The 24,267-nt window shown below is 42.7% G+C and overlaps 1 protein-coding gene across 4 annotated transcripts in view; it reads left to right on the top strand.

The window, feature by feature from the left end:
- LAMA3 (laminin subunit alpha 3) overlaps positions 1-24,267 on the top strand; it is a 241,800-nt gene that overhangs the window by 110,744 nt on the left and 106,789 nt on the right. For 3 of the 4 annotated variants that reach the window (XM_057527325.1, XM_057527324.1, XM_057527326.1), the window contains 12 exons: positions 808-940; positions 2,849-2,991; positions 5,944-6,041; positions 6,541-6,694; positions 13,132-13,292; positions 16,221-16,329; positions 18,279-18,376; positions 19,154-19,298; positions 20,906-21,032; positions 21,115-21,254; positions 22,761-22,876; positions 24,005-24,216. In XM_057527325.1, coding sequence (XP_057383308.1) covers positions 808-940; positions 2,849-2,991; positions 5,944-6,041; positions 6,541-6,694; positions 13,132-13,292; positions 16,221-16,329; positions 18,279-18,376; positions 19,154-19,298; positions 20,906-21,032; positions 21,115-21,254; positions 22,761-22,876; positions 24,005-24,216 — 1,636 coding nt within the window. Of the gene's footprint in view, positions 1-807; positions 941-2,848; positions 2,992-5,943; positions 6,042-6,540; positions 6,695-13,131; positions 13,293-16,220; positions 16,330-18,278; positions 18,377-19,153; positions 19,299-20,905; positions 21,033-21,114; positions 21,255-22,760; positions 22,877-24,004; positions 24,217-24,267 lie in introns of those variants that run through there. The other variant, XM_057527328.1, reaches the window with a different exon arrangement.

The raw sequence follows: 24,267 nt of genomic DNA, 5'->3' as shown, positions 1-24,267 counted from the left end.
TGGTTTAGAAATTTCCATCTTTCATTAACTTTCCGTGGGCCACAGCTGGATCTGGACATGTGCTCTGTGGTTCAGAATTGAAATAGTCTAGTGTCTCCTTCAAGATCATGGGCCCAGCAACACTTACAGAGCATTGTGTTGGCAACGGGACCTGGGGACCAGCAAGACCCCCTGTCCCCAGCAGAGAGCCCACATTCTTCTCAGACAGGGACTGAGATAAATTCCATATGATTTAGCAGGCAGATTTTTGTTACATCTAGATTTCATCGCTAATGTGTTTGGGATCTTATAACCTCTCCTTAGCCACCACTGGTTTCTGTGACTGTTTCAGATGTTACGCATGTGAAGTGGACTCTGGAGTGCTCTCTCTCTGGGGCTGGTGGTGTTAAATAACATACTTTCTTTTCCTTCTGTTCTGCCTTTTTATTTCTCCCAGCCAGTGGTGGTTGCCCCGTCACTGTTTCCTTCCCTGAACTAATCCATCTAACATTCCGCTCTGTCTGACTGATTACTAAAAGGTCAAAAGAGGATCTCGGTTGCTGAGGGAGTGCGTTTTCACAGAACCTTTAATTGTAAGTGATTTTAATTTATTGGCTGACTTGCCTGTGTTCATCTTCCGCAGAGTTAGTCACTTGGTGTTTGTTGAGTGGGTGTGAATGTGTGTGTATATGAGTGTGTGTGCATGTGTGTGTGTGTGTGGTTTCACTACAAGCTCAGTAGTGAAACTGGAATGCCATCACTGGTTGGCTAGCATTTCTTTTAACCAGTTGTCTCTTCTATACTTTATGGGTTTTTGGTATTTTTCAGAATGAAGTAAGGATCGTGTTGAATGTGGGGAAGTCAAGTCTCTCCTTGTTTCGGGTTGTTCTGAGATATATTAACCCTGGAGCTGAAGCAGTATCTGGCCGTGTAACTATTTATCCATCCTGGGCTAAGGCAGGTGGGTAAATTTTCAAGCCTCTTTTGGATAAAGAAGCGATTAATTAGTGAAACATTTTCTCTAATTTTCACAAAGTTGATCTCTTTAGAAAACATGAAGCCTGGGATGTAGTCTGATTGGGACACAGATGCCCTGTCCTTTGTACCTTTTCAATCTCTAAATGCTCTGAGTATTTAAATTTTGCTGTTAAATTTGTTATTAACTGTCATAAAAGAAATCAATGTAACAACATATGTACCTTGGCTGAACCCTGTGGGTTATGATATCACCACAGGGCAAAGCTAATTTATAGCTCATTCAGGTAAAGTGGGTGTCACCTTTGTGGTGTTACTTGAGAGCCCCTGGCCTACTGCCCTAAATTCTCCCATTGTTTCAGGCAAACCAAGTAATTCAAGGAGAAACAGGTGAGGACAGGAATTGTTAAGATGAATGTGGTAAAGCATGAAGCCCAAGAGAGCTCCAGGGAGGAATATGCCAACCTCATTCAGGGGTGAGGGATTCCTGGGGGCAGACGAGGAGCCCAGTCGGAGGGCAGATCTCACCACAGTCAGAGATGAGGGCTGGAAGTCTGTTCTGCAAGGAGTGAGGGCTTCCGCTCGTCCAGGAACAGACTACTGGGAATTCCACAAGGACACAAAATGGCGCCAATGGAAATCTAATTCAGGTGGGAAATTTAAGCGCCTTCGTTTAGTATCCATGGCAGAGTCGGACTTGGGGAAGAAATGATGTACCCAGTTGTGTCAGCCAAGCTTGTAAGGCTGGAGGCTGATTAGACAGTAGCTACTAGGAAGAACTGGCAAGCTTGCTTTATCATCTACAGGGTACTTTGGCATCCATTTCCTCACACGATAAGAACTTTGTGAAACCGAAGAAGGTTGAGGAGGAAACAGCTGAGAGGCGTAGTAAATTTTCTAAGCACACAGCTGGTCTTTGTAGACAAGACCCAATCTTCAGACCCCAAACCCTTTCTAATGGACCCACTGCCTCCCAGGGGACAGTGCCATCAGCAATTTGCCCTCCATTAACTCAAACAGTTGGAATACATTGTGGTTTGTTTTCTTGTTCTCTGGGACACCTTTCCTAAGCCCCCATGTCTGAGTCAGGAGCCCAGTTGTGTATTTATTCCGTAATAACCTATGCCTCCTCCCAGATGCCACTGTCCACGCTGTACCGTATTTTCTTCTGGTCTGCAACCCCCCACCTCCCCTGTCCCCACTGTCAGGGAGCGAAGGCCATGCTGGCTGTGTTCACTGCCTGGTCCCCAGAACCTAGTTCCAGCCCTGACACATAGTGGGCCCCGTAGATGTTTGTAGAACAGGAGAGTGAATGCAGGTATTTGGAGTAAACATTTCTTCTAAAGAAAAAGCCCCCATTGGACTCCGATGCAACAGTTTTGTTTCTGAACCTTCTACAGAAGGTCCTCTGTTTGTTTAATGCAGAAGAAAACATTGCATCCTGAAAACAAAAGAAAACCGAAACATTTTCTTATTTCAAAATGAATGCCTGTTCTTCAACAGAAATTAAAAAATTTTTAATTACATATAAACAAAAAAGGAAAAATAATAGTTTAATATCTAATGTAATATACTGAATACTTACTATGTGCAAAGAATTTTTCTAAGCAGTTTACATGTCTTAATATACTTAATAAATTTAAAAATTACAATCCCAGCATAGATAGCCACTGCTAACATCTTATCAGTGATATCTTTCTAGTCTATTTTATACATAGGCGTAGGCATTCATGCAATTGTTGAAAATAAGATCAGTAAATCTGATCAGTTCATATGATCAGTAAACTATCTGAAACCTTTTCAGATGTCAACTGAATGTTCAAAGCTGAGTATCTAAAATCAGAACACTGGCTCCTAGAAAAATGCCCTAAGCAATTCTTTTTATTTCTGATAGATGCTGCTCAAAGCAAAGAGACCATCTTCCAGCCAAGTAAGGAGCCGGCCTTTGTCACCGTACCCGGAAATAGTTTTGCAGATCCATTTTCAATTGTACCAGGAACATGGATCGCTTGTATTAAGGCGGAAGGAGTCCTCCTGGTAAGAGATGGTTCTGAGGGGAGATTCTTCCCCTCTTAGAGATGGTCCATCCACAGTGACCCACAGTGACCAGAAGATAGAAAAATCATAGCTGGTTCCCTTTGAGACACAGGAACCTATGGTGACATTTGCCCTCACATGACATAATGACATAGGAGCCAACTTAAAATAGCTTTTATATTCTTCCAGCCAGCTTCTCACTGGCTAAAAAAAAAGAAATTTTTTACTCAGAATGACTCAAAGATATTAAAATAAATGCACAACCTTTAGGAGCATTATGTCCCAGCCTTTCAAAAGTTTCTTTGGGATTTTTCATCGTGAATCAGAAGGGCGATAAGAAAAAAATTAACCTCTCTGGGAACTGTGCACAACGAATCAGAAGGAGCTAGAGGAAGAGAAAATCCTAACATGAGTGAAGTTCTTGGTGGTGAGAAGCGAAGGGAGAGACGAAGAGCCAGTGCCTCTCTGTGACATGCTTCCTGCCTCCTTCTGCCTTGACTGTGGCAGTAACATCATCAAACAGATTGCCTTGGACAAAGAACTCTTCATCAGGGGAAGGGCTGTGTCCTCGCACATTAATAGAATAGCCAGAGAGGCCAGGGGAGTTGTAGGGATGAAACCTGCTATTTCAGATACCCCTCTTTGATGTCTGCTTTCGCTTATAGCAAGGTCTTTTCAAAAATAGTCTTTGGCAATACTTGGTTTCATGCACTCAGAGTGGAAAACAGAAAGCTTTTCCTTCTGGCACAACTCTTTTGATTGGCTAAATGAGCAGATCTCAGGCAAGTCCCTTAACTCCAAGCCTGCCCCATACAGTAGAGACCATGCTTATCCATGTAGGTCCTTTCCAAATCTGAGATCTTATGAAGATAATGTGAAGGCTTAAGCTGTTCATTCAGTCCCTATTTTTCTTGCACTTCTTGGTAGAAAGGTTTGTTGCTTTACTAAAGTTTCTGAATGTTTCACAGATATTAGACATGAGGAAGAGGAAAATTCCATTGAGTCCAGTAACAGGGCACAAAGTTGGACTAATGGAAAGAAGAAGTTCATGGTAAAAGTTACTGCATAGGCATGGAAGAGTCTTCATGACCTTTAGCCACTGCAGTTGTGTCATAATTCATATGTATGCTTCCATATTATGATCTCATTTTCTCTAAAAATATTTTATTGAGCACTTATTATCAACCTTTACTGTTTTAGGATCTTTGGGACCATAAAGTAATGAGGAGATATGGTCCCAACCAAAGGAAGCTTACTAATAGAGCAATAGCCATTTAAAAATTAATATTAGGGAAATGTAAATCAAAACTATAATGAGGTATCACCTCACACCGGTCAGAATGGCCATTATTAAAAAGTCTACAAATAACAAATGCTGAAAAGGATGTGCAGAAAAGGGAACCCTTGTACTCTGTTGGTGGGAATGTAAATTGATACAGCCACTATGGAAAACAGTATGGAGGATCCTTAAAAAACCAAAAATAGAGTTGCCATATGATCCAGCAATTCCACTGCTGGGCATATATCCAGAGAAAACTCTAATTTGAAAAGATACATGCACCCCAATGTTCCTAACAGCATTATTTACAATAGCCAGGACATGGAAGGAACCTAAATGTCCATTGACAGATGTATGGATAAAGAAGATGTGATATACACACACACACACACACACACACACATATATTTTCAATGGAATACTACTCAGCCATAAAAAAGAATGAAATAATGCCTTTTGCAGCAACACAGATGGACCTAGAGATTATCATACTAAGTGAAGTAAGTTGGAAAGAGAAAGACAAATACCATATGGTATCACTTATATGTGGAATCTAAAATATGATACAAAGGAACTTATTTACAAAAGAGAAGCAGACTCACAGACATAGAAAAATTTATGGTCACCAAAGGGGAAAGGGGGTGGGGGAGGGATAAATTAGGAGTTTGGGATTAGCAGATACAAGCTACACTATATAAAATAGATAAACAACAAGGTCCTACTGTATAGCACAGGGAACCATATTCACTATCTTGTAGTAAACCGTAATGGAAAAGAATATGAAAAAGAATATATCGATACGCATCTGAATCACTTTGCTGTACACCAGCAACTAACACAACACTGTAAATCAACTATACTTCAATTAAAAAAATTTTTTAATTAAATTAAACCCCACTCAGATAGAAGCTTGCTGAGCCCCTACTTTTCCTCTCCTGTACATTCTCCTCCTCTCTGCTGCAGACAAATTGAGGGCTGTGAAGAGACAAAAGCCTCATGGCCCGTGTACGAGTCTCTCACCATTGTGGCCACCATTCCCTCCCTTCTTCCCTCGGCAGATAGTCAGTGATGCCAGGATTGGCAGAAGCCCAAACTCTGCCCTCTCCTGAGGAGCTGCTTCTGAACTCCCGCTGTGGGCTCCCCGTGGCGCCCTCAGTGGAACATGTTCTTCCTCTCCTGACCCAGGACAGGCAGTGGGCCAGTTTCAGGCTATGATTTACCAGGATCGCAAAACATCACTTTTTTACACGAAGCCAGGAGAGCGTTGCTCTGGTGTGGGAATAAAAAGCCAGAATACATGACCTACAACTCAGGGTTCTATAGGGATGAAGGCAACCAGCATGTCCAAGGAACATCTAATCAATTGACAGGTTATTATTGTCTTTATTTCTGAATTTATTAACAACCCAGAAGAACCGGTAAAACTTCCCCTGAGATTTGAAAATAAAAATGTTTGCCTAAGGCGCTTCATCTCCAACGCTTGAAGCTCCTGTGAGAGGTTGCTTTGTGTGTTCCAGTGAGTCAGGGGGCAGAACAAAGCAGTTGATGCGGACAGTTTAACTAGAGTGCTTCACCTGGTTATTATTAGTTTAGCTAGTATGTGTAGCTATTTTATTACTAACGTACGGCCGCCCTCCTAATGAGTAATCGTCCTTTCGGTCTTTATTTCCTAGGACTACCTGGCGCTGCTCCCCAGGGACTACTATGAGGCTCTCTCGCTACAGCTGCCGGTCACAGAGCCGTGCGCGGACGTAGGCCCTCCCCGAGAGAAGTTAGTATGGGCAGCAGGTGCATTGTCGGGGGCCTCTAACTCAGGAACCTTGGGTGCAAGGATTCTCAATAGGCTTCAGGGTCACGACTGAACAGAATGCTCTGCTTAATTCCTTAATTGTGGTTTTTCTCTGTGGCAGTGACTGTCTTTCGTGTTAAGATTCACAAAGTACTTTGCACACGGTATCTGGCGTGTAAGAGTGACTCACCCTCTCGCATGAGGAAGTGGCGACGCATGCCCAAGTAATACCCTCAGGGTCATGCATCCGGTGAGGGGAAGAGCTTAAAATGGTATCTAGGTTTGTGGACCTTTGCTTCTCCCATTCCTCATGCAGATGACAATGGACCATCCGATTCCTGTAGTAAGCACTTAGTAAGAGTTGGTTGAAGAATGATGAGTGAATGAATGAAAGACGGAAAGGATAAGAGCCCCGGGGATGCACCGTGATGTTCTGTGTTCTGTTCTCGGTCGTAACTGTCGTATTTTGTTGTTGTTGAAGTTGCTTGCTTTACCAGCATTTGCCAGTGACCCGATTCCCCTGTGCCCTGGCTTCTGAGGCCAGACACTTCCTGCTTGATGGGGAGCCAAGACCCTTGGCAGTGAGGCAGCCCACCCCTGAACACCCAGTCATGGCGGACCTCAGTGGGAGAGAGGTGGGGCAACCTTTTCTTTACTGTCAAAACTATTATTACTTCCCAGTCCATCTGCTGAAAACCCTTGGCTGCAATTGCTTCTCACATTCAGGGGAACCTGGAAGACTTCCTCAGAGGTGTTAATTACAGGTGTGCTGAGTTCTCTGATTCAGGCTGGGCCTGGGTGGTCCAGCGCACTGAACCATGAGAAGGCTAGTCTCTGAGCACATTCTGCAGTAGATGTGGTGGGGAACATGGACGACCACAGAATCCTTTCCTTTTGATCCTCTGGGCTTATAAGGGGGCATCCTGTTCTATCTGATTCAGGGCAAGATCTCTCTACAAGGCTTCCAGAAATTACACAGTTTACCCTAAAAGGATACAATGCTCCCTGACTGCTCATCCCCTCAGGCTAGGTGATTTGTTGCAGCTGAATTCCTTGAGCTCATAATCTGGAACTGCTACCCCCAAAGGGACCTCCTTCACAGCTCAGAGGACTGGTTAGTACAGATCTTGGCATTACTTTTCTTCCGGAGTTCTCTGAGCCTCAAAACAATTTAAGACTACACTGTTTTAAGATTAAGTTAGAAGTATTGTGTATCAACAATTAGAACTCATTACCTCAAAACAAGACACTGAAAAAAAAAACTTCCTCCACAATATTTCCATTCCTTACTTTCTACAATGTTGTCTATTTCATACCCTTGAGGAAAATGTTTATTTGGGGGATTAAATCTGTGGAATGAAAATATATATGGTACCCTCACTGACCATTTAGATGTGTACCTTTTTGTAAACTACATTCCTAACATTTTCAAGGTAGAAGTTATAGGATTTTAAGGATATTTCTTAAATTTAGTCTTCATTTTATTTTATTTGAGTTTTTATTTTACAAAAATATATACTTGTTATAAAAAGTAAAACAATATGCATAAAGGAAAACGAAGTGATCTTACTTCCTCTCCATTCTAATATTCAGTCCACTGTCTCTCTCCCTACCCATGCTGTGTGTGTATACAGATGTATATACATGCCTACGCATATATACAAATAGGCGTGTGTGTGTGCGTGTGAGCACGCGCATGTGTGTGTTCCCCACAGAGCAGGGAGGTACAGTTGGGAAGGGCTAATCTCCAAGAAGTGATGCTGATGGTTCATCAGGAGCTGTTCCTACCTCTGACTTAGCCCAGAGCCACAGCGCTGAGCTATTCTATTTGCATGATGCACAAAACTAAGCCCTGGGCTGTCCAGTTTTATTTAATGGTCGTTTTTACTGTTTTATCTGAGTGCTTGCAGACTTGTGCTGTCTGATACAGTAGCCACTAGCCCCATGTGGCTATATACATTTAAGTTAATTAATCTTAAGTAAAGCTAAAAATTCAGTTCCGTGGTTGCACTAACCACATTTCAAGTGCTCAATAATCATATATGTCTAGTCGTCACCCTATTGGACAGCACAGATGACAGAATATTTTGCCATCACAGAGAGCTCTATTGCACAGCATTAATAGATCATTGTGTTAAAACTCAGAGACAAATGGAGTTAGAAGAGGTCTTAGGAATCATCTGGTTTCTCTTCCTGTGAAAAAATTCTTTCTACATTATCCTTGTCAGATATTTATTCATTTATCCTCTGTTGAATACTTAAATTGATGGGGGACTCACTTCTTCTAGAGGTAGCCTAATCCAGCACCTGTGGTACCTTCTGATCCCCGATTCTTTGGATGCAACCTGCTTTTCCTTTCCTAAACCTTTTGGCATCATCTTTTTATTTTTTTGTATTCTGAAATTTCATAAGGATGTGCCTTGATATAGGTAGTTTCAGCCAGTGTGCTGGGTTCTCGGCAGACCCTTTTAGCCTAGAAGCTTCTCTGGGAAACTTTCTTGAGTTATTTCTTTGATAATTTATTTCTTTATCTTTTGTCCACCTTTCCAATCTCTTTATCTAGTTTTATGTTTTGGGAGATTTCCTAGATTTTTTTTCCAACCCCAACCCCAACTCAACCCTACACACACACACACATACACACACACACACACACACACACACACACACACACACTCACACACTTAGGTTTCAACTTTCTTTGGTCTGTTCTATTAGTTAACATCCATTTGCTTTCTAGCTTCCAAACTTCTGTATATCTCTGGTCTGTTCTTTTCCTCTTCTCAATTCCCTTTTCTTTGTGGGTTTATGATTCAAAAAATATTTACTCTTATTTTTGTGGATTTCTGAGAGGGAGGATCAATAAATATGTGTGCTAAATCCAGTATGTTTAACCATAAGTTCTAAGACGGACTTCTATTTGTGATATTCTGAAGTTTTATTATGATGTGTTTAGGTGCAGATTTATTTTTGTTTATTAGTTTAATACTCAAAGTGCACTTTCAAGATGAAGAGTCATGTCTTTCATCCTGGGAAATTATCAGTTAGTATCTCTACAGACATTACTTTGCTGCTTGTCCTTACATCTTCTCTTCTGAAAGTCAGACTGGAAGAATGTTGGAGCCTCTCAATCTGTCTCCAGACTGCTCTTTCATATTTTTATATCTCTTTGGCTTTTTGTGATGCTTTCTGGATGACATCCTCAAGACTCTGTTAGAATACATGAATGCTCTGTTTCACTATCTCCAGTCTAGATTTTATTCAGCCTACCAATTCCATGTAATTTGTACTTTTAGTCTCAAAAAATTTCTCATTGGCTCTTTCTCATATTTACTTTTTCTTGTTTCTCCACTGCCAATTTTTATTTCATAGCTTCATTTGCTTTTCAAAGAGGAGTTACTCTATTGATCTTTTTGAATATCTGAACACCCTTGGAGCAAGGTATGTTTCAGAATTCAGAATTTTTAAGATATTAAAAAGATAAAATGATACACATATGCATAACATCTATAGTGGGGTCTGGGACAGCACCTTGTAATCAAACAGGTTAATATTTCTCCAATGAAAAGCATGAGTGGGCACACCAAGGGAGATACATGAAGACTATATACATGGACTTATATCAGTTCAGGTCAGATTTTGCCACCAAGTGCTGCCTGGTTAGGGTTGGGTTAGATTTTGCCATCAAATGAGTTACAAAAACAGGATTTCCTTTTCATATTTTGGGGGTTCCAGATAAGGGACCAGTATACTTATTCTAAAGCCTTTGTCAGACTGTTTCATAAAGTTCATTTCATCTGAAGTGAACTCATCTTCAGTTGATGATATCGTTGCCTGTCTTTCTTAACATGAGATTTCTTTATGTTGTGGAGGCTTATTTTGTTTGCTTATTGGCTTAGTTTGAATGAGAGATTTTTTTTTTTATCTTCTCTGTCTTTCTCCACATCCATCTCAGCCTAGTAGTTTTGCAGTGTCTGTCTGGTCCTCTGTACCCTTAGCCCAGAGCCAGGCATTAGATGTACCAACCTCTATTATTGTGATACTGGGGGTAGTACCGATTCAGACACTGAGCCAGTGGGTGCTTAACTCAGTTCTTGGTCATGAGGCCTCGTCTTTGATCTTTGGTTCCCAAATTCCACAGCTTTTTATAAAGCTGAAACCCAGGTGGCAGATTTTCAGCAATTTTTTCCAGCTTTTCATGATTTGAAGGAACCCTCATCCTTTGGCTTCAAAAAATGAGCCTGGATCTGGCCACTGTCTCATATGAAGCATTTTTAATTCTCCTTACTCTGCATATGCTGAACTGCTGACCCAAACAGCCTGCTTCCAGACCTGAAGGACAAGAGGACCTTGCTATTTGAAGTTTTTCTTTTTACTTATGTTCCGTCATCTGTCTACTTTTAAAACCAAACATAATTTTTGTTTTTCTATTAAAACATTTTATCCATAGTTGCTGTGTCTTGGAGCAGATGGGGTACAGCAAATGTGAATTCCTGTGCCATCTGAACTGGAAGTCACCGTACATTTAAAAAACGCTAAATTCTATCCTATTCTGATTAAAACCCTCCTTCCTCCTCCCACAATCCTTCAGCCACAGCTCCATAACTCTTCACCCCTTCAAAACCAAGAATTGTCTAGACTCACGATTTCTAATTGTGAATGCTTTTCCCTCCCCTCTTGGTCTGGCTGTCTGTTCCTTGTCCTCCAGCACTCAGCTTGGTTGTTGCTTCTTCAGGGAAGTCTTCCCCTCCCCCCTCATCTTCCTGACTAGCTCAGGCACCCCTCTTAGCCCTTCTTCAGAGCATTTGTCATACATGTAATTTCACATTGCATTTGTCCAGTTACCTAATTATTTGATTAAAGTCTGTCTGAGGGTAGAGACCAGATCTGTCTTGTTTACCATTGCATGTCCATCACTTTGCTGGTGGGCAGACATAGAGTAGGTGTTTAGTAAGTATATGTTGACCAAATCATTTTGAATCCTTACTTTGACATCAGGCATGTTAGTTATCCCTCTTAGCTTTGTGTAAGCAACAGATTTGATACACCCACCTTTAATGTCTTTACCCTGAAACACTGATAACTAGGTGAAGACAGTTTTGTGCCACAAAATGGGAAAGATCCCTCCAGAGTGACACTGGTTTCGTTAAAGTTCCCTTTTTCAAAGATAATAACTGATAACATATAGCGACAGTAGGGTTTCTGTTTTCCATCATTTACATCTTTTGTCTGACTTGTCAAAACCCATTATTACCATCAAATACATTCAAAACCCTTCCAACAAGTCTTCCAAAAATCAACCCATAGGACTCAGAGTAGGAAGAGTAATAGAAATTTATAATAGAGTGCTATGATAGAACTGGCAGCCAATAATAACTCGTGGGAGAAAGCTCATCATTGGCCTGTGTGTGTTTCATGGTGGGGTGAAGACAGACAAGCCCTGGTTTGGAGATGCCCAGGGGAGAGATGCTGGCAATAACCTCCCCACATGGACCAATGGCAGCGTCATATTTCACTGTAAACACAGAGTGGGAATGTGGTGTGGATAATCCGCATTTTCTCCCTGAGGGAAGTCTTTCTATTATTTAAGTGATAGAAAAATCACTGTGGAAAATAGCAGTTGTGGGCTTCAGAGCTGTACAGAAGGAACAGTAAATGTGTATTTCCTGAAGGCAAGGGACAAGAGGATTTTAATTAAGTGTGGTGAAGCTTGGCTGGGCCTGCGCTTACGGGCTGAAGTGGGTTAAACTGCTAAGGAATGTAGTTCTAATATTGGCTCAGGCATTAAATATGCACCTGCACTTTGATCCAGCAATTCTAATTCCACTTCTAGGAATCTTACAGAAATACTAGCATAAGGATATAAATATAGATATAGATTCAGATATATACATAGATAAATAGATATAGATAGATGATCATATAACCTTATATGTTTTAAGAAAAATTAGAGACAACCTAAGTGTCTAACAATAGGGGATTAGTTAAATAAATGATTTTACATTCATACTATGGAATGGTAGGCAGCCATTAGAAGAATGAAGTATATCTGTATGTACAGGTATAGACACACTAAATACTACTGAGTAAAAAAAAGTCGTGGCAAAAAGCAAGAACCAGAGTTGTAATCATCGTTTATATAGTGCTTACAACATGCAGATACAGTTTTAAGAGCTCTTCACATATTAACTCACTTAATCCTCATAATCTTCAGAGGTGGGTACTACGTTATCCTCATTTTTACCCAGGGGGATACTGAGGCATACAGATGTTAAGTAACTTGCTCAAGGTCACACAGCTGGAGGCACAGTGATTCCAGACTGCATCCTCCTAACCACTAGGCAATGTCAGGGGTGGGTGTGCTTTATCTGTAGAGGGCCACGTAGTAAGTATTTCCAGTTTTGCGGCCCATATGGACCCTGTCGCAACTACTCAGCTCTGCTGTGATGGTACGAAAGCATCCATGTTTGCCTACAGATTTTCTCTAAAAAAAAAAGTACATATGTGTGCATTGTGCATTTTCAGATGCAGAAAATGGTTTGGAAGTATGAAAACCAAGCTATTATTAGTCATCATCTCAGGAGAAGGGTGTGTGTATCACTTTACATTATTTGCATTCATACAAGTCATTATTTGCATTCATAAAAGTCTCTTTTTTAATCAAAGAAGAGTTAAAGGGCTTCAAGGCATACTTTCATTCCTTTTATCTCCCATTGGAAATTCCTTTTTACTTCAAGTTTTGGAGTATCTTTGGCCTTGGGAAACAAGGCAAATATATGGGTAGAAGGAGTAGAGGCCCCTATAAGTAGGGTCGCCAGATTTAGACAATAAAAATACCAAATGCCCCATTAAATTTGAATTGCTCTTCAACTATAATTATGTGTTACTTATCTGCATTTCAAACTTAACGGAGCGTCCTGTATTTTATTGGGCATCCCTACCTACAGGACCACAGTTCTCAGTATGATGACATATAAAACTCTTCCTGGGGTCTGCTCAGCCCCAGTTTCACCGTTGCCTGTGGAAACGCATCCAGTACATCTCACATCTGTCCACTTGGGCTCTCCGACAGGTGGAGCTGCACCTGCAGCTGCGGGTCCCGAGGGTCGGCCACTACGTGGTCGTGGTCGAGTATGCCACGGAAGCAGACCAGCTGTCTGAGGCCGACGTGCACGTGCAGGGCCCCGGGGCTGACCTGGCAGGCCGGGTGAACATCTACAGCTGCAAGTACAGGTAACCATCCTGCCTGGGCGAGTCCTCTGTAACTGGACAGGCAGGAGGTCAGCTGTGGGAACTTCAGTTTTTATCTAACTTGGAAAGTTGTTTCCTTTTGGAGGCTGAGCTTGAAAACCAGCAGGGGAGTAGTTGTGCGACCCAGCATCTTCCCCAGCGTGGTATCAGAAGGCTTCTCCGTAGGCAGCACCTTGAAAATCTTGCATTTTCTTGAAAAGCTGTATGTTCTACTTACCATTTTGGCTCAGATTCACATGAAGCAGCACAACCTTTTTGCTTTACTCTGTGTCACCCTATGGGGGGCAGTGAACCCAGGGTTCTCCCCTCAAACACCGTGTAGAGTACATGGGTGCCTGGCACATTCTCCACTACTCCTGCCTTCACAACACGCCCTTCAGAACTGGGGATCATTAATGTTTGATGATCGTCAGGTGAAAAATAATTTGACAAAGGAATCTCAGATTCACCCTGACAAAGTTCATCTCTTCCAAGAGCGCTGACAAAGGTTTATTAAAAATTGTTTTCTTTGCATAATGTTTAAAGATGTATGCAAATGTTCAGAGTATACTTTAATTAAAGAATCAGTGCAAGGGATGTTTCCCCATGAAATTAATTGTAGAATAAATGGCACTGGAAGGCAGAGGCTCCTGAGAGGGCAGGGGGGTGATAACTACAGTGAACCCTCCCAATTCTTGGCCAAGACCTTGAACATTTTATAACCTCTATGTTTATGTGCTTTTTGTCAAACCCAAGATGACTTGAGGTAGTTGGACATTTTCCCTGTTTTGCAAATAAAAGAACTTATGAAAAGTGTTACTTTTGGTAGCTTAGAATGGAAAATTTTATGAGACTTGATGAAATGGTTATTAAATTAATATCACACTCTTGGCAACCCTACAAAATAAACTGTGAAAGTTTCTTTTCAAAACCTTAAAAAATCTAATATTCCCTTTTCTCTGGGATGATGATTAAAAAAAGAAACAAAGAATGTAATTATATATGCATTTTTAATAGGAACACCAGATGGCCCAGAGAAGTTCCCTAGAATGTTCTGTCATTTTCTGAAAATACTAGTTTCATCTGTAGGTGACATCAGCCACCACTGGGATGTACACTTGCCCCCTGAGTCCTGGAGACTGTTGGCCACAGGGCCTGGGGCCATGGCTTCTCCGTACCCCATCCAGCCAAGCCCACCCTCCAGTTCAGCTCTCTGACCCCTTCCACCTTGCAGATCAGGGCTTGATCCCTGCTCCACAGGGTAGAAAGTGGAGATGGCCCAGCAAACAGGAGGAAACATTCTTAATGACCTTCGTGACTCTTGACTATCTCAGAAGAGGCTGAGACTATCTATGCCAAGCAGAGGAGTGATTTCAAAACTAAAGAAAGAAAGAACACCCTTCCAGGGTTCCACAAGCCATAAGCATTGTTTCAGGACCTTTGTCTGAATGGTGTTTTAAGGAGAGAAGTACATGATATTCTGCAGATCATTTAGGCTTTGGACGTGGTGACAACACCAAAGTTCTCAATCATTAGATTTCCAAGACAATACTGCATTAGACTAGGAATCACTATTATTGTATTTAACCACTCCTAGGGAAGTCCCATGGTATCTTTTGACTTGTCTAAAATATTTCCTTTTTCTCTACTTTGCATGTCATGTGGATAAGTGAAAATGACCAGGCTGCAAGTAATAGAGTCCAAAAATATGATGCAATTGGAAAATATTTGACCCATAAAAATCTATTTCAAATGACAGACCCTTTCAACATGGCAGCTTCTCCTGCTGAGGTTTGAACCTTTCCCAGCATTTCTCAAGTGAGGTATAACTATGTTGTTAAAAAACAATATCCCAACAGAAAAGTAGTGGTGCTCGTAGGAACACCGCTTTCCAAAATAGTGCTGTGATAACTCTGATAAATCTGATCTGCCCTCCATAAGAGAGGTGATCACTAATGATTCAATTATCCAGTTATTACTGTTAGTCTACTCTTAGTAAGAATTGAATAGAGGATAAAACTCAATCTAAGGGAGTCACTTAATATAGTTACTTAATATATTTAACTCCCAGAGTTATGGTTGAATCCAATAGAAATACATTTTAATTGACACATGTTTTCACACCCACACACATGCACAAAAGGGAAAAGAAAACAGCTATTTATTGAGTTTCTAATGTATGCCACAAACCATGGCTCTTTATACACTATCTCATTTTAATTCTCACCTCAGAAGTATTGCATTAATTATTTCAAACGTTTTGCAGAGATGGTCATTTTCTCTTAGTATGTCTCTAGTTCCAAATTATATTTATAGACCGAAAAGTTGCTACTTTAGAGGATGAAGTCAGAAGCATTCCTCAAATAATACTTCCTTTATGGGTTTTACTACGAGGCTGTATTCTTTAGTTCAGAATCTTACTTTAAATGTTCCTGAGCTCTGTATGTCCTCTGATGCCATGGAGGGAAGGAGGATTAGGAGGAACAGACTGAGCTTCTAAAGGCAAACTCGGGGCTTCTCAGCCTCATTACTGACGCGGCATGAGATGGTCATTGTGAGGTCAGTAGGCAACTTTAATCTCCAACAGTACCAACGATATTGGTAAATTTCCAAGAAGGCTGTGTCTTAGACATCAGACATTACTGGCCCTGGGGCTCTTTCTCCAGATGACCAAACCAAGTATTATAAAGTTGGGTGGAGAAGGTGCGCAAGGCCGTCAGCCCTGAGAGGTGCAACTCAGAGCACAGTGGGAAGGTTCTTTTTTCCCTACTGATCATGGGCTGCATCCCTCCTAAACTCCACCTCCAGGGAAATTCATTGTCAGTGACCTGGTTAACAACAGGAGAAACTGAAGCGCAATCAGCAACCCCACAGGGCATAAAGTGAGGGAGACCAGGGGAGTCAGGTTAAGAAAACTGTTTCCTCTTGTAGCGTCCTCTGCCGGAGCACTGTGACCGACAGCAGGAGTCGCCTTGCTGTGTACGAGCTGTTAGAAGATGCAGACGTTTGGCTCAAAGCACGGATGGCCCGATTCCTTCTGGTACGCTTCTGTTTTGACCACTGAATTTTAGAAGTATTTTTATTGGTAACCATATATATTTTTAAAAGCTTATTAAAGTTTTGGCTGGGTTTGTGTTACAGCTATAACGTTAACCTGTAGAGAATTGCCGGTGTTATGATGTGTATTTTCCCATCTAGAAATCTGTTTTGCCTCTTCATTTGTTGGAGCCTTTTCTATAGCATCCAATAAAGTTTAGTCATCAAATTTGAACACATTTCACAAAACGCCATTTCATTAATTTGTATTTGTTGTTACTATTATGAGTGAACTATCTTTTGTCGTGATATTTCCTAGTTTATTATTATTGCTGGTGTATAGAAATGCCATTAGTTACTGTTTATTTTCTTTCCACTTTACTATTTTATTATGTCTATTAGCTTCTTGGCAGATTCCTTCAGAATTTTCAAGGTTGTAATCACCTGGTATTTTTTTCCAGACCATTGTTACTCAATTTCAAGAAGAGTATTTTCAATTAATTAGATATATACTATTAAGAGTTAAAATGCCAGCTTTGGCAGATTAAATACCCTTTTAATAGCATAACTTAAATATTGAGAATTGTGATAAACACAGGCAGTGGGATCTGGGCTAGGAAGGGGTGGTCAGGTTTACAATAAATATCTCAGGGAACATAAGATTATCTAAGCATGAAGCAACTTCCTGATACTGCTAATATTAAGCATGTATCACTCTGGGAAATGCCAGGCCAGCCTGTTCTAATATGTTTTAAATATTTGTGCTTGACAGTATTAAAAATGTTGAGCTTTCTCTTAAGAACTATCTGGAGTTTAGTTTTTAAACATTATTATATAAACTATATAATAATTTAAGACTTTTTAAAATGATGACTCTTTTTAAACATAATAAGTCAGGTGAATCTTAACCTCTTCATTTTTGGAAATTATAATGGGGCTGAACGTCCTTCTTTTAAGCATAAGTTTGCCCTTTTTGAAATAGTCAGATGTCATTCAGAGTCAAGGCTGAATGGAAAATAAGCTCCATGAAGGCAGGAGTGTGTCCACCTTGGTCTTGTAGAATCCTACCGTCTCAGTGCCTGGCATATAGTAGGTGTTCAATTAAAATTTTGTTGTTACCGAATAGCTTTGTGATCGAGCTGGTAATAGTTTTGATTTAAAATAAAAGGTATTAAGTTAATGACTGAATTTCTTGTGTGACTCAGAAACTGGAGACAGAGCCCAAATGTGCCTGAGATACAAGTCATCCTCTATTGAGAAGGATTGTTTGTAGCGGGAGCAACCCTCTTTCTGAACAACAGGCTCCCTGGTTGCCCACCACATCCCTGCCTCTCCCTGCCAAGGGGTCTGAAGAGCCAGCATCGGCCCCAGGCAGGAGAGAAAAAACTGTCAAAAGTCACTGACAGAGAGTTGTTTTTGAACTTTCACATGATTTTGTTTATTTGTATAATTATTCCAAGAGCAATTTAGTCAGTGATCCTGCATAATAGTAAAAAGGATTTGTTGGACGTAATGATACCAGAGGGAGTGCTATCCTATGATTTTTACTGCTTTACAATAATAGTTATAATTCCTCTGGATGAATTCTCAACGGCTTTTTGTTGTTGTTGTTGGGTCTTCGTTGCTGCATGCGGGCTTTTCTCTAGCTGTGGGGAGCAGGGGCTACTCTTCGTTGCGGTGCGTGGGCTTCTCATTGCGGTGGCTTCTCTTGTTGCGGAGCACGGGCTCTAGGCGCGCAGGCTTAAGTAATTGTGGCGCACGGGCTTAGTTGCTCCACGGCATGTGGGATCCTCCCGGACCAGGGCTTGAACCCGTGTCCCCTGCATTGGCAGGCAGATTCTTAACCACTGCGCCACCAGGGAAGCCCTTGACAGCTTTTTTAAAAGAATGTGTTTGGCTATAACCTTGACTTTGCTGATAACTGGGACATACCTTCTTGTATTTGCTTGACAGCATCAAATTTGTATCATACCCACTGAAGAATTCTCAATGGAATATTTGAGACCTCACGTCAAATGCATTGCCAGTTATGGGAGATTTGTTAATGAAAGGTAATGTGTTTCCTTCCTTTATCCCTTGTTTGTGCTGAGTGATACTTAATGCTTTTAAGGCTGTAGATTTATATTTGACTTCAGAAGTGATCACAGGCCAAGGTGCTAAAGGCTGGTGATGCATTAAAAAAAAAAAAGAGCTAAGTCATTCATCCCAGCAATCTTTCCAGAATTCCATTATATCAGGAAGCTGACACAGTAGCAACTGGGGGAAATGGTTAGGCCTCACCCTGGAGGACAGTTACTCTGAAGTTCTGTTCTGAGCCTTCGTCAAGACTCAACTTTGTTCCAATCCTTTCATCTCTATGTCTGAGACCCCTCATTTAAAAAAACATGAAAATAATGACCCATCTCACAACTATGTTATGAGAATTAGCTAACCAATGATTATTGGGATTTTGGGAAGGTTGTTTGGATGTAGATTCAAAAATAATTTATGGATGCAGTCATGACATCTTATGCATACGGTTGAAACCACCAAGACAGTGAAACCTGGCTGTGCCTAAAAGAAATGATAGGCATGTGTTCTCTTTGTTTTTGTGTAGTTTTATGTCACCAGCTTACTTTCCTTCAAAATTAAGATTTTTTTTCTGTCTGAGCTTATCGTATTAAGCGGGCAGCCGGAATACACTTGGCCAATCCAGAGCACTGAGTATGTTTGTGTAAAGATCTCCACAGGCTGGTGGTTCTCTGGATCCTTTTGATGCTTAGACGCTGTATCTTCACCGGGGGACAGTTTTTTGGGTTTTGGTTATTTTTCAGTATTCTCCTTTTCAGTGCCACCTGTATCTCCTTGGTCCCTGAAACTCCTCCAACGGCATTGATTTTGGATGTTCCGAGCGGTGGGTCTTCCCCTCTCCTGCCCCAGGACCCTTTACCTTCTGCTGACGCTGTTACTGAAGTCACCTTGAAGACCCCACAGGTAGGGCTCCCCCCTCTGTGTGTTGCTCGTAAACCAGTGGTTCTCAAAGTGTGGCCCCAACCAGCCCCATCCCCTGGGAACTTGTTAGAAATGCAAATCTGCAGGCGTCACCCCAGAACTATTGAATTAGAAACTCTGGAGAGGGGCCCAGCAATCTGTGCTTTAACAGATCCTCCAGGGGATTTGGATGCCCCTAAAGTTTGAGCACCTCTGCTCTCAACTGTGGAGAATCCCAGGCATGAGGCATCCGGTTAATCCTGTCTGTGGCCGCCCCATCCTGACGCTCCTTTTCCCTCCTGCATCGCTGTCTACATAGTCATTTGGCAATTTTTCATGACCCATCTTAAGATAGGTCATATTTTCATGGGCTACTGCTACTTAACGTTGTTGAGTCATTAATTATCTTCCCAAATCAGAACATAAGTTCTTTTAGAACTCTAACAAATTCTTTGCGGCCCCAACTTGTAGGCAGGACATTCCCAATAAACACATATTGATTAATCATCTAGAGCACAAAGGCGAAGTATATGAAGGGAATACACCTTTTTTTCACTGTAAACTACACAGTTGCAGGACTTAATGTTTGTTCTGATGCCATTATGTCCTTCTAATCCTAGAGATGGCTTGTGTCAGTTCACATTGCATCAAGATAGGAAATTAACAGGATTTGGGAGAGAAGATTTCATAAGACCCCGTATGGGCAAGGCAACCTAGAATAATAGGGGGAAATGAATTGAAATCATGACAATAGAGCTCTACTTCTGGTTTTGCTATAAAATTAGTGTATGACCTTTAGTCAGTCACCCTCCAAGGCACAGCTATCATCTGAAAGATAATCTTTTATTGTTGTTATTCTTGTAGGTTTTTTTTGCGGTTTGAAAAGACTTATTACTCACATAGTGAGGCTTTCTGGGGAGAGCAGGGCTCACACTCAAACCTGAGCAAGCACTGGGGTCTGAATCTGGTTTTCGTTGTGGTTAGGAGGGGGTTGGGGGGGAGTCTGGGTGAGGGATTCCTCTCCCATGGGCTGGAATTTGTGTGGTTAGAACTTCCCACGTGTGCCAAGGGATGAACACCTGGGCTTTCTTATCAGCTTGTCCAGGTGTAGGACAAAAGGCAATAGGTGAGTGATGGAGCTTGAAAACTGTCAAACATGAAAAATGGAGTCTGACCCTTTGTTACACGGTTATTACAAGTAGTGCTTGAATGCTGGGAACATTCTTGTATGGCCTTTTGCACACACAGTGTGCCTTTCTGTTATTAAATACCTAGGAATGCAATTGCTCAGTTATATGTTCAACTTTGGTAAAAACCACCACATAGTTTTCCAAAGTGATTTTACCAAATGTCACTCCCTCCAGCATCATTTATGGTTGTCCCACAATTGGTTTGTCCATTCTGCAGCTGAGGGTTATTTGGTTTGTTTCCAGTGTTTGTGATCACAAATAAAGCTGCTCCAAACGTTCAAGGGAAAGTTTTGTGTGAATGTCGATTTTCACTTCTCTTGGCTAAATACCGAGGTTGTTTTGGTTTTTAACCTCAAAATATCCCGTGATTCTAATTATTCATAACTCTGCAGCTTGAGGAATATATTTTTTCCCACCCAGAACCAAGTGACCTTGCGAGGACTCGTACCGCGTCCGGGTCAATATGTCATTGTGGTCCATTTTTATCAACCAGTGCATCCGACGTTCCTGGCGCAGGTGTCTGTGGACAGAGGGCGGCTGCAGCCAGGTGAGCTGCGGGGAGCAGGGCTGGCGGCAGGGCTCACCTGCCTTGGCAGGGGTGTGATAGGAACGCCTCTCTCTGCCCCCAGGAATCTTCCGTGCCTCTTTTTGCCCCCATGTGCTTGGCTGCCGGGACCAAGTGATCGCCGGAGATCAGGTTGAGTTTGACATCTCGGAGCCGGAGGTGGCCGTGACTGTGAAGGTTCCAGAAGGAAAGTCCTTAGTTTGGGTGCGTTCTGCTTATTTCTCAGCTTGCGCTTCACGTGGTTGCCTTGGTTGGCTGCTCTGTGTGTCAGTTTTGGCTCATGACAATAATTCCTGCAAGGAACTGAAGCCAGATTTATAGAAAAGTGTTTAAATTTTACAGCTAACTTTACCAAAAAAAAAGTCTTTCTTTGACAATTAAAATCAAGGGAAAGCAGAATAATAGAGAAGTGACTAGGAAGAAAAACCTCCCTGCACGAGCCTGGAACCCTCTCCTTCAGCCCCTCCTCAGTGTCATCTGACAGGTCTCTCTCTGAAGCATTGAACACTCATTTGTTCTTGAAATTTTCTTTCTTATTGGCTTCCATAGCTACTTTCTCTTGTTCTTTTCCCACTTTCTCCACTGCTCCTTCAATGATTTCTCTTTCCCTTCATCCCCATATGTCGCCGTTCCCTCGGCCTCGACGATGAGCCCCCTTGTTCTAAGATTTCTCTTTGAATAACATCGTCTGCGCCTGTCGATTCTGTTCTCTGTGAGAATGACACCCACATCTGTGAACTCATTTCTCATCTTTCCTGAGCTCTAGGACCATCTACTGCACATCCCCATAGCCAGAGAGCTCACAAGTCCCTCCAACTTCGCCTGTTACCAGCCCAGCCCCGGGCATCCCCTACCCTGTTCATTACCTTGGTCGATGGAATCGTGGTCACCCAATGCCTGTAAAGCCTTGGAGAGCCAGGAAGCACTGCCCAGGCCTGCTCTGTGGCCCTCCAGTTCTTGCTCATGCCTCCTCTCTCTCTGAGGATGTCATCTTCCTAGGGACAAGGTCCTGACTTTATTCATTTTGTATCCCCTGTGCCAGGAGCACCGTCTGGCACAGGTACTTGGCAATGTTTATTGAAGTGAATAACATGAGAGCAGTAGACTCTGTAAGCTGTAAGTTGGTGAGTAGTTGACGAAGATGTTTGAAATTTCCTGCAGCATTTGTTACTGGCGCAGTCTGGTTTATACAGGTACAGAGAACTGAGCATTATTTTTAAAGACTGGGGCTGCAGTTATTCATAATAGAGTATCTGATAGGATATGAATTTCAGGGGCAAGCCACCATGTGAGGTTCCCCATTGGTCCTGCCATTTCGGTTTGCTCACATTTAAAAACACAAAATGCAACCTCTGGAGATCCAGAGTCATCCCAGGCATGGATCACACAGGGCCCTGGCTGTCCTAACAGGCCCCTGCTCACCCCTGACGTCTCCTGTCCCCGCCCAGCACCGGAGGCTGCTGCTTCTCTGAGCAGGTGCTCCAGGAGGTCTGCCCCCGACTTGTTATCATTTCCTGCATGGAAACATGGCCTGAGCCTTCAACACTGGCTTAGGGTTGTTTTGTGATTCTTTTTTCATAAATCCTGTTTCATTTGGTTTTGGACTTAACAATAAAGAACGTTGATCTTAGCGAAGAGAAAGTGTGACGGAGAGCCGTAGGTATGCCGTGCTGTTGGAAATCCAAAGACATGCCGACAGCTTCCCTTTAGGTCCGTGTCCTAGTGGTGCCTGCGGAGAATTACGACTACCAAATCCTTCACAGAAAATCAGTGGACAAGTCATCTGAGTTTGTCACCAATTGTGGAGGGGACAGTTTTTATATTGAGTAAGTATCCTCTGTGGAAAGGCCCTGGGAGGCATGCAGCTCTCCCACATTCCCGACCAGAGCAAGAGGCCCAGGGAGGGGTGGCCCTTGAGTCTGTCTTCTTCCTCTGGGAGCTTGAGGGAGTGGCACTGAGTCCCGGGTCCTCAGCGCATGCTACAGCCATTGTGCACATCTGGGCGAGATTTCCCTCCTCAACTTTGATCTCAACAGATCACCCTCCAAGCTGGGATTCACAGGCTGCTTGGGAGTTTCTCTTCCTCTTCCCTGCTTCCTCTTGGCCGACTCAGATTCCTAAAAGATACCACACAGGGCTTCCTCCGCGGGGAGGCATGTAAGCCCTGATTCCCACTCTCCTTTGCCCTCTGATTGAGTGGGGAGCATCACAGAGGGGTGGACCTCCCCGTCTTCCCTCTGTGGGTCCCTGAATGCTAAGAACCTAGAACCGCCCTGAGTATCAGCTCCTGCCATTCTTTTCTGCAGGCCCACCCTGCCCCCTGTAGGTTTCCCAAGGAACTGAGGCTCCCGAGGGCCAGATGCCTCCTGCATACTTTGCTCTGAGGTCAAACAGCTATGGGTTTGAGTACCTGCTCGACCACTTCGTAGCTCTGTGGCCTCGGGAATGTTGCCTAATTTCTAGGACTCTCAGTTGCCTTATCTGTGAAATGGGGCTTAGGGCCTAATTGGTTGGGTGGTTGTGAGGTTAAGTGAGGTGTAGGCAAAAATTCTAACACACATGTTCAATAAATGTTGGCAATTCACCTCCTCCTCATTATTATTCTAACTGGTGTATCATTACACATGTAGGTGTAAATTTTTTTGGTGACTGCTTTATTGAGATATAATCCACACACCATACAATTCATCCTATAGGTGAATTTTCACCCATTTATTCCAGCCACCGAAAGTTCCCACCCAGCGTCCTGTGACGTGTCCTGGAGTGGATGGGGATGGGAGGAGGGGTGGCTGGCACCCACTGGGAGTCCAGGGGTGGGGTTTTCTCTAACTTCCTCCCAAACTCCAGAGCCCCTCCCCCAAAACACTGCTTGGTGAGGCATGTGGGAAGAGGAAGGTTGGGACCGTTTCTGGGCATGCCTCCCAGGATCTCACCATGAGTTTTTGTTTCCACAGCCCCCAGAAATCCTCTGGCTTCTGTAAGGATTCTGCCAGGTCCCTGGTGGCCCTTTACCATGACGGCGCACTGCCTTGTGAGTGCCACCCCGCCGGGGCCATTGGCCATCGCTGCAGCCCAGAGGGCGGGCAGTGCCCATGCCGGCCCCATGTCATTGGGCGGCAGTGTACCCGCTGTCAAATGGGCTACTACGGATTCCCGCACTGCAAGCGTAAGTGCATGTTCAGGTCAGCCAAGGTCATCTCTGGTCCCAGGTGGATGA

The sequence above is a fragment of the Balaenoptera acutorostrata genome, chromosome 13 (assembly GCF_949987535.1).
Source record: "Balaenoptera acutorostrata chromosome 13, mBalAcu1.1, whole genome shotgun sequence".
NCBI classification, from domain to species: domain Eukaryota; kingdom Metazoa; phylum Chordata; class Mammalia; order Artiodactyla; family Balaenopteridae; genus Balaenoptera; species Balaenoptera acutorostrata.
This window is presented reverse-complemented; position numbering and strand designations above follow the sequence as displayed.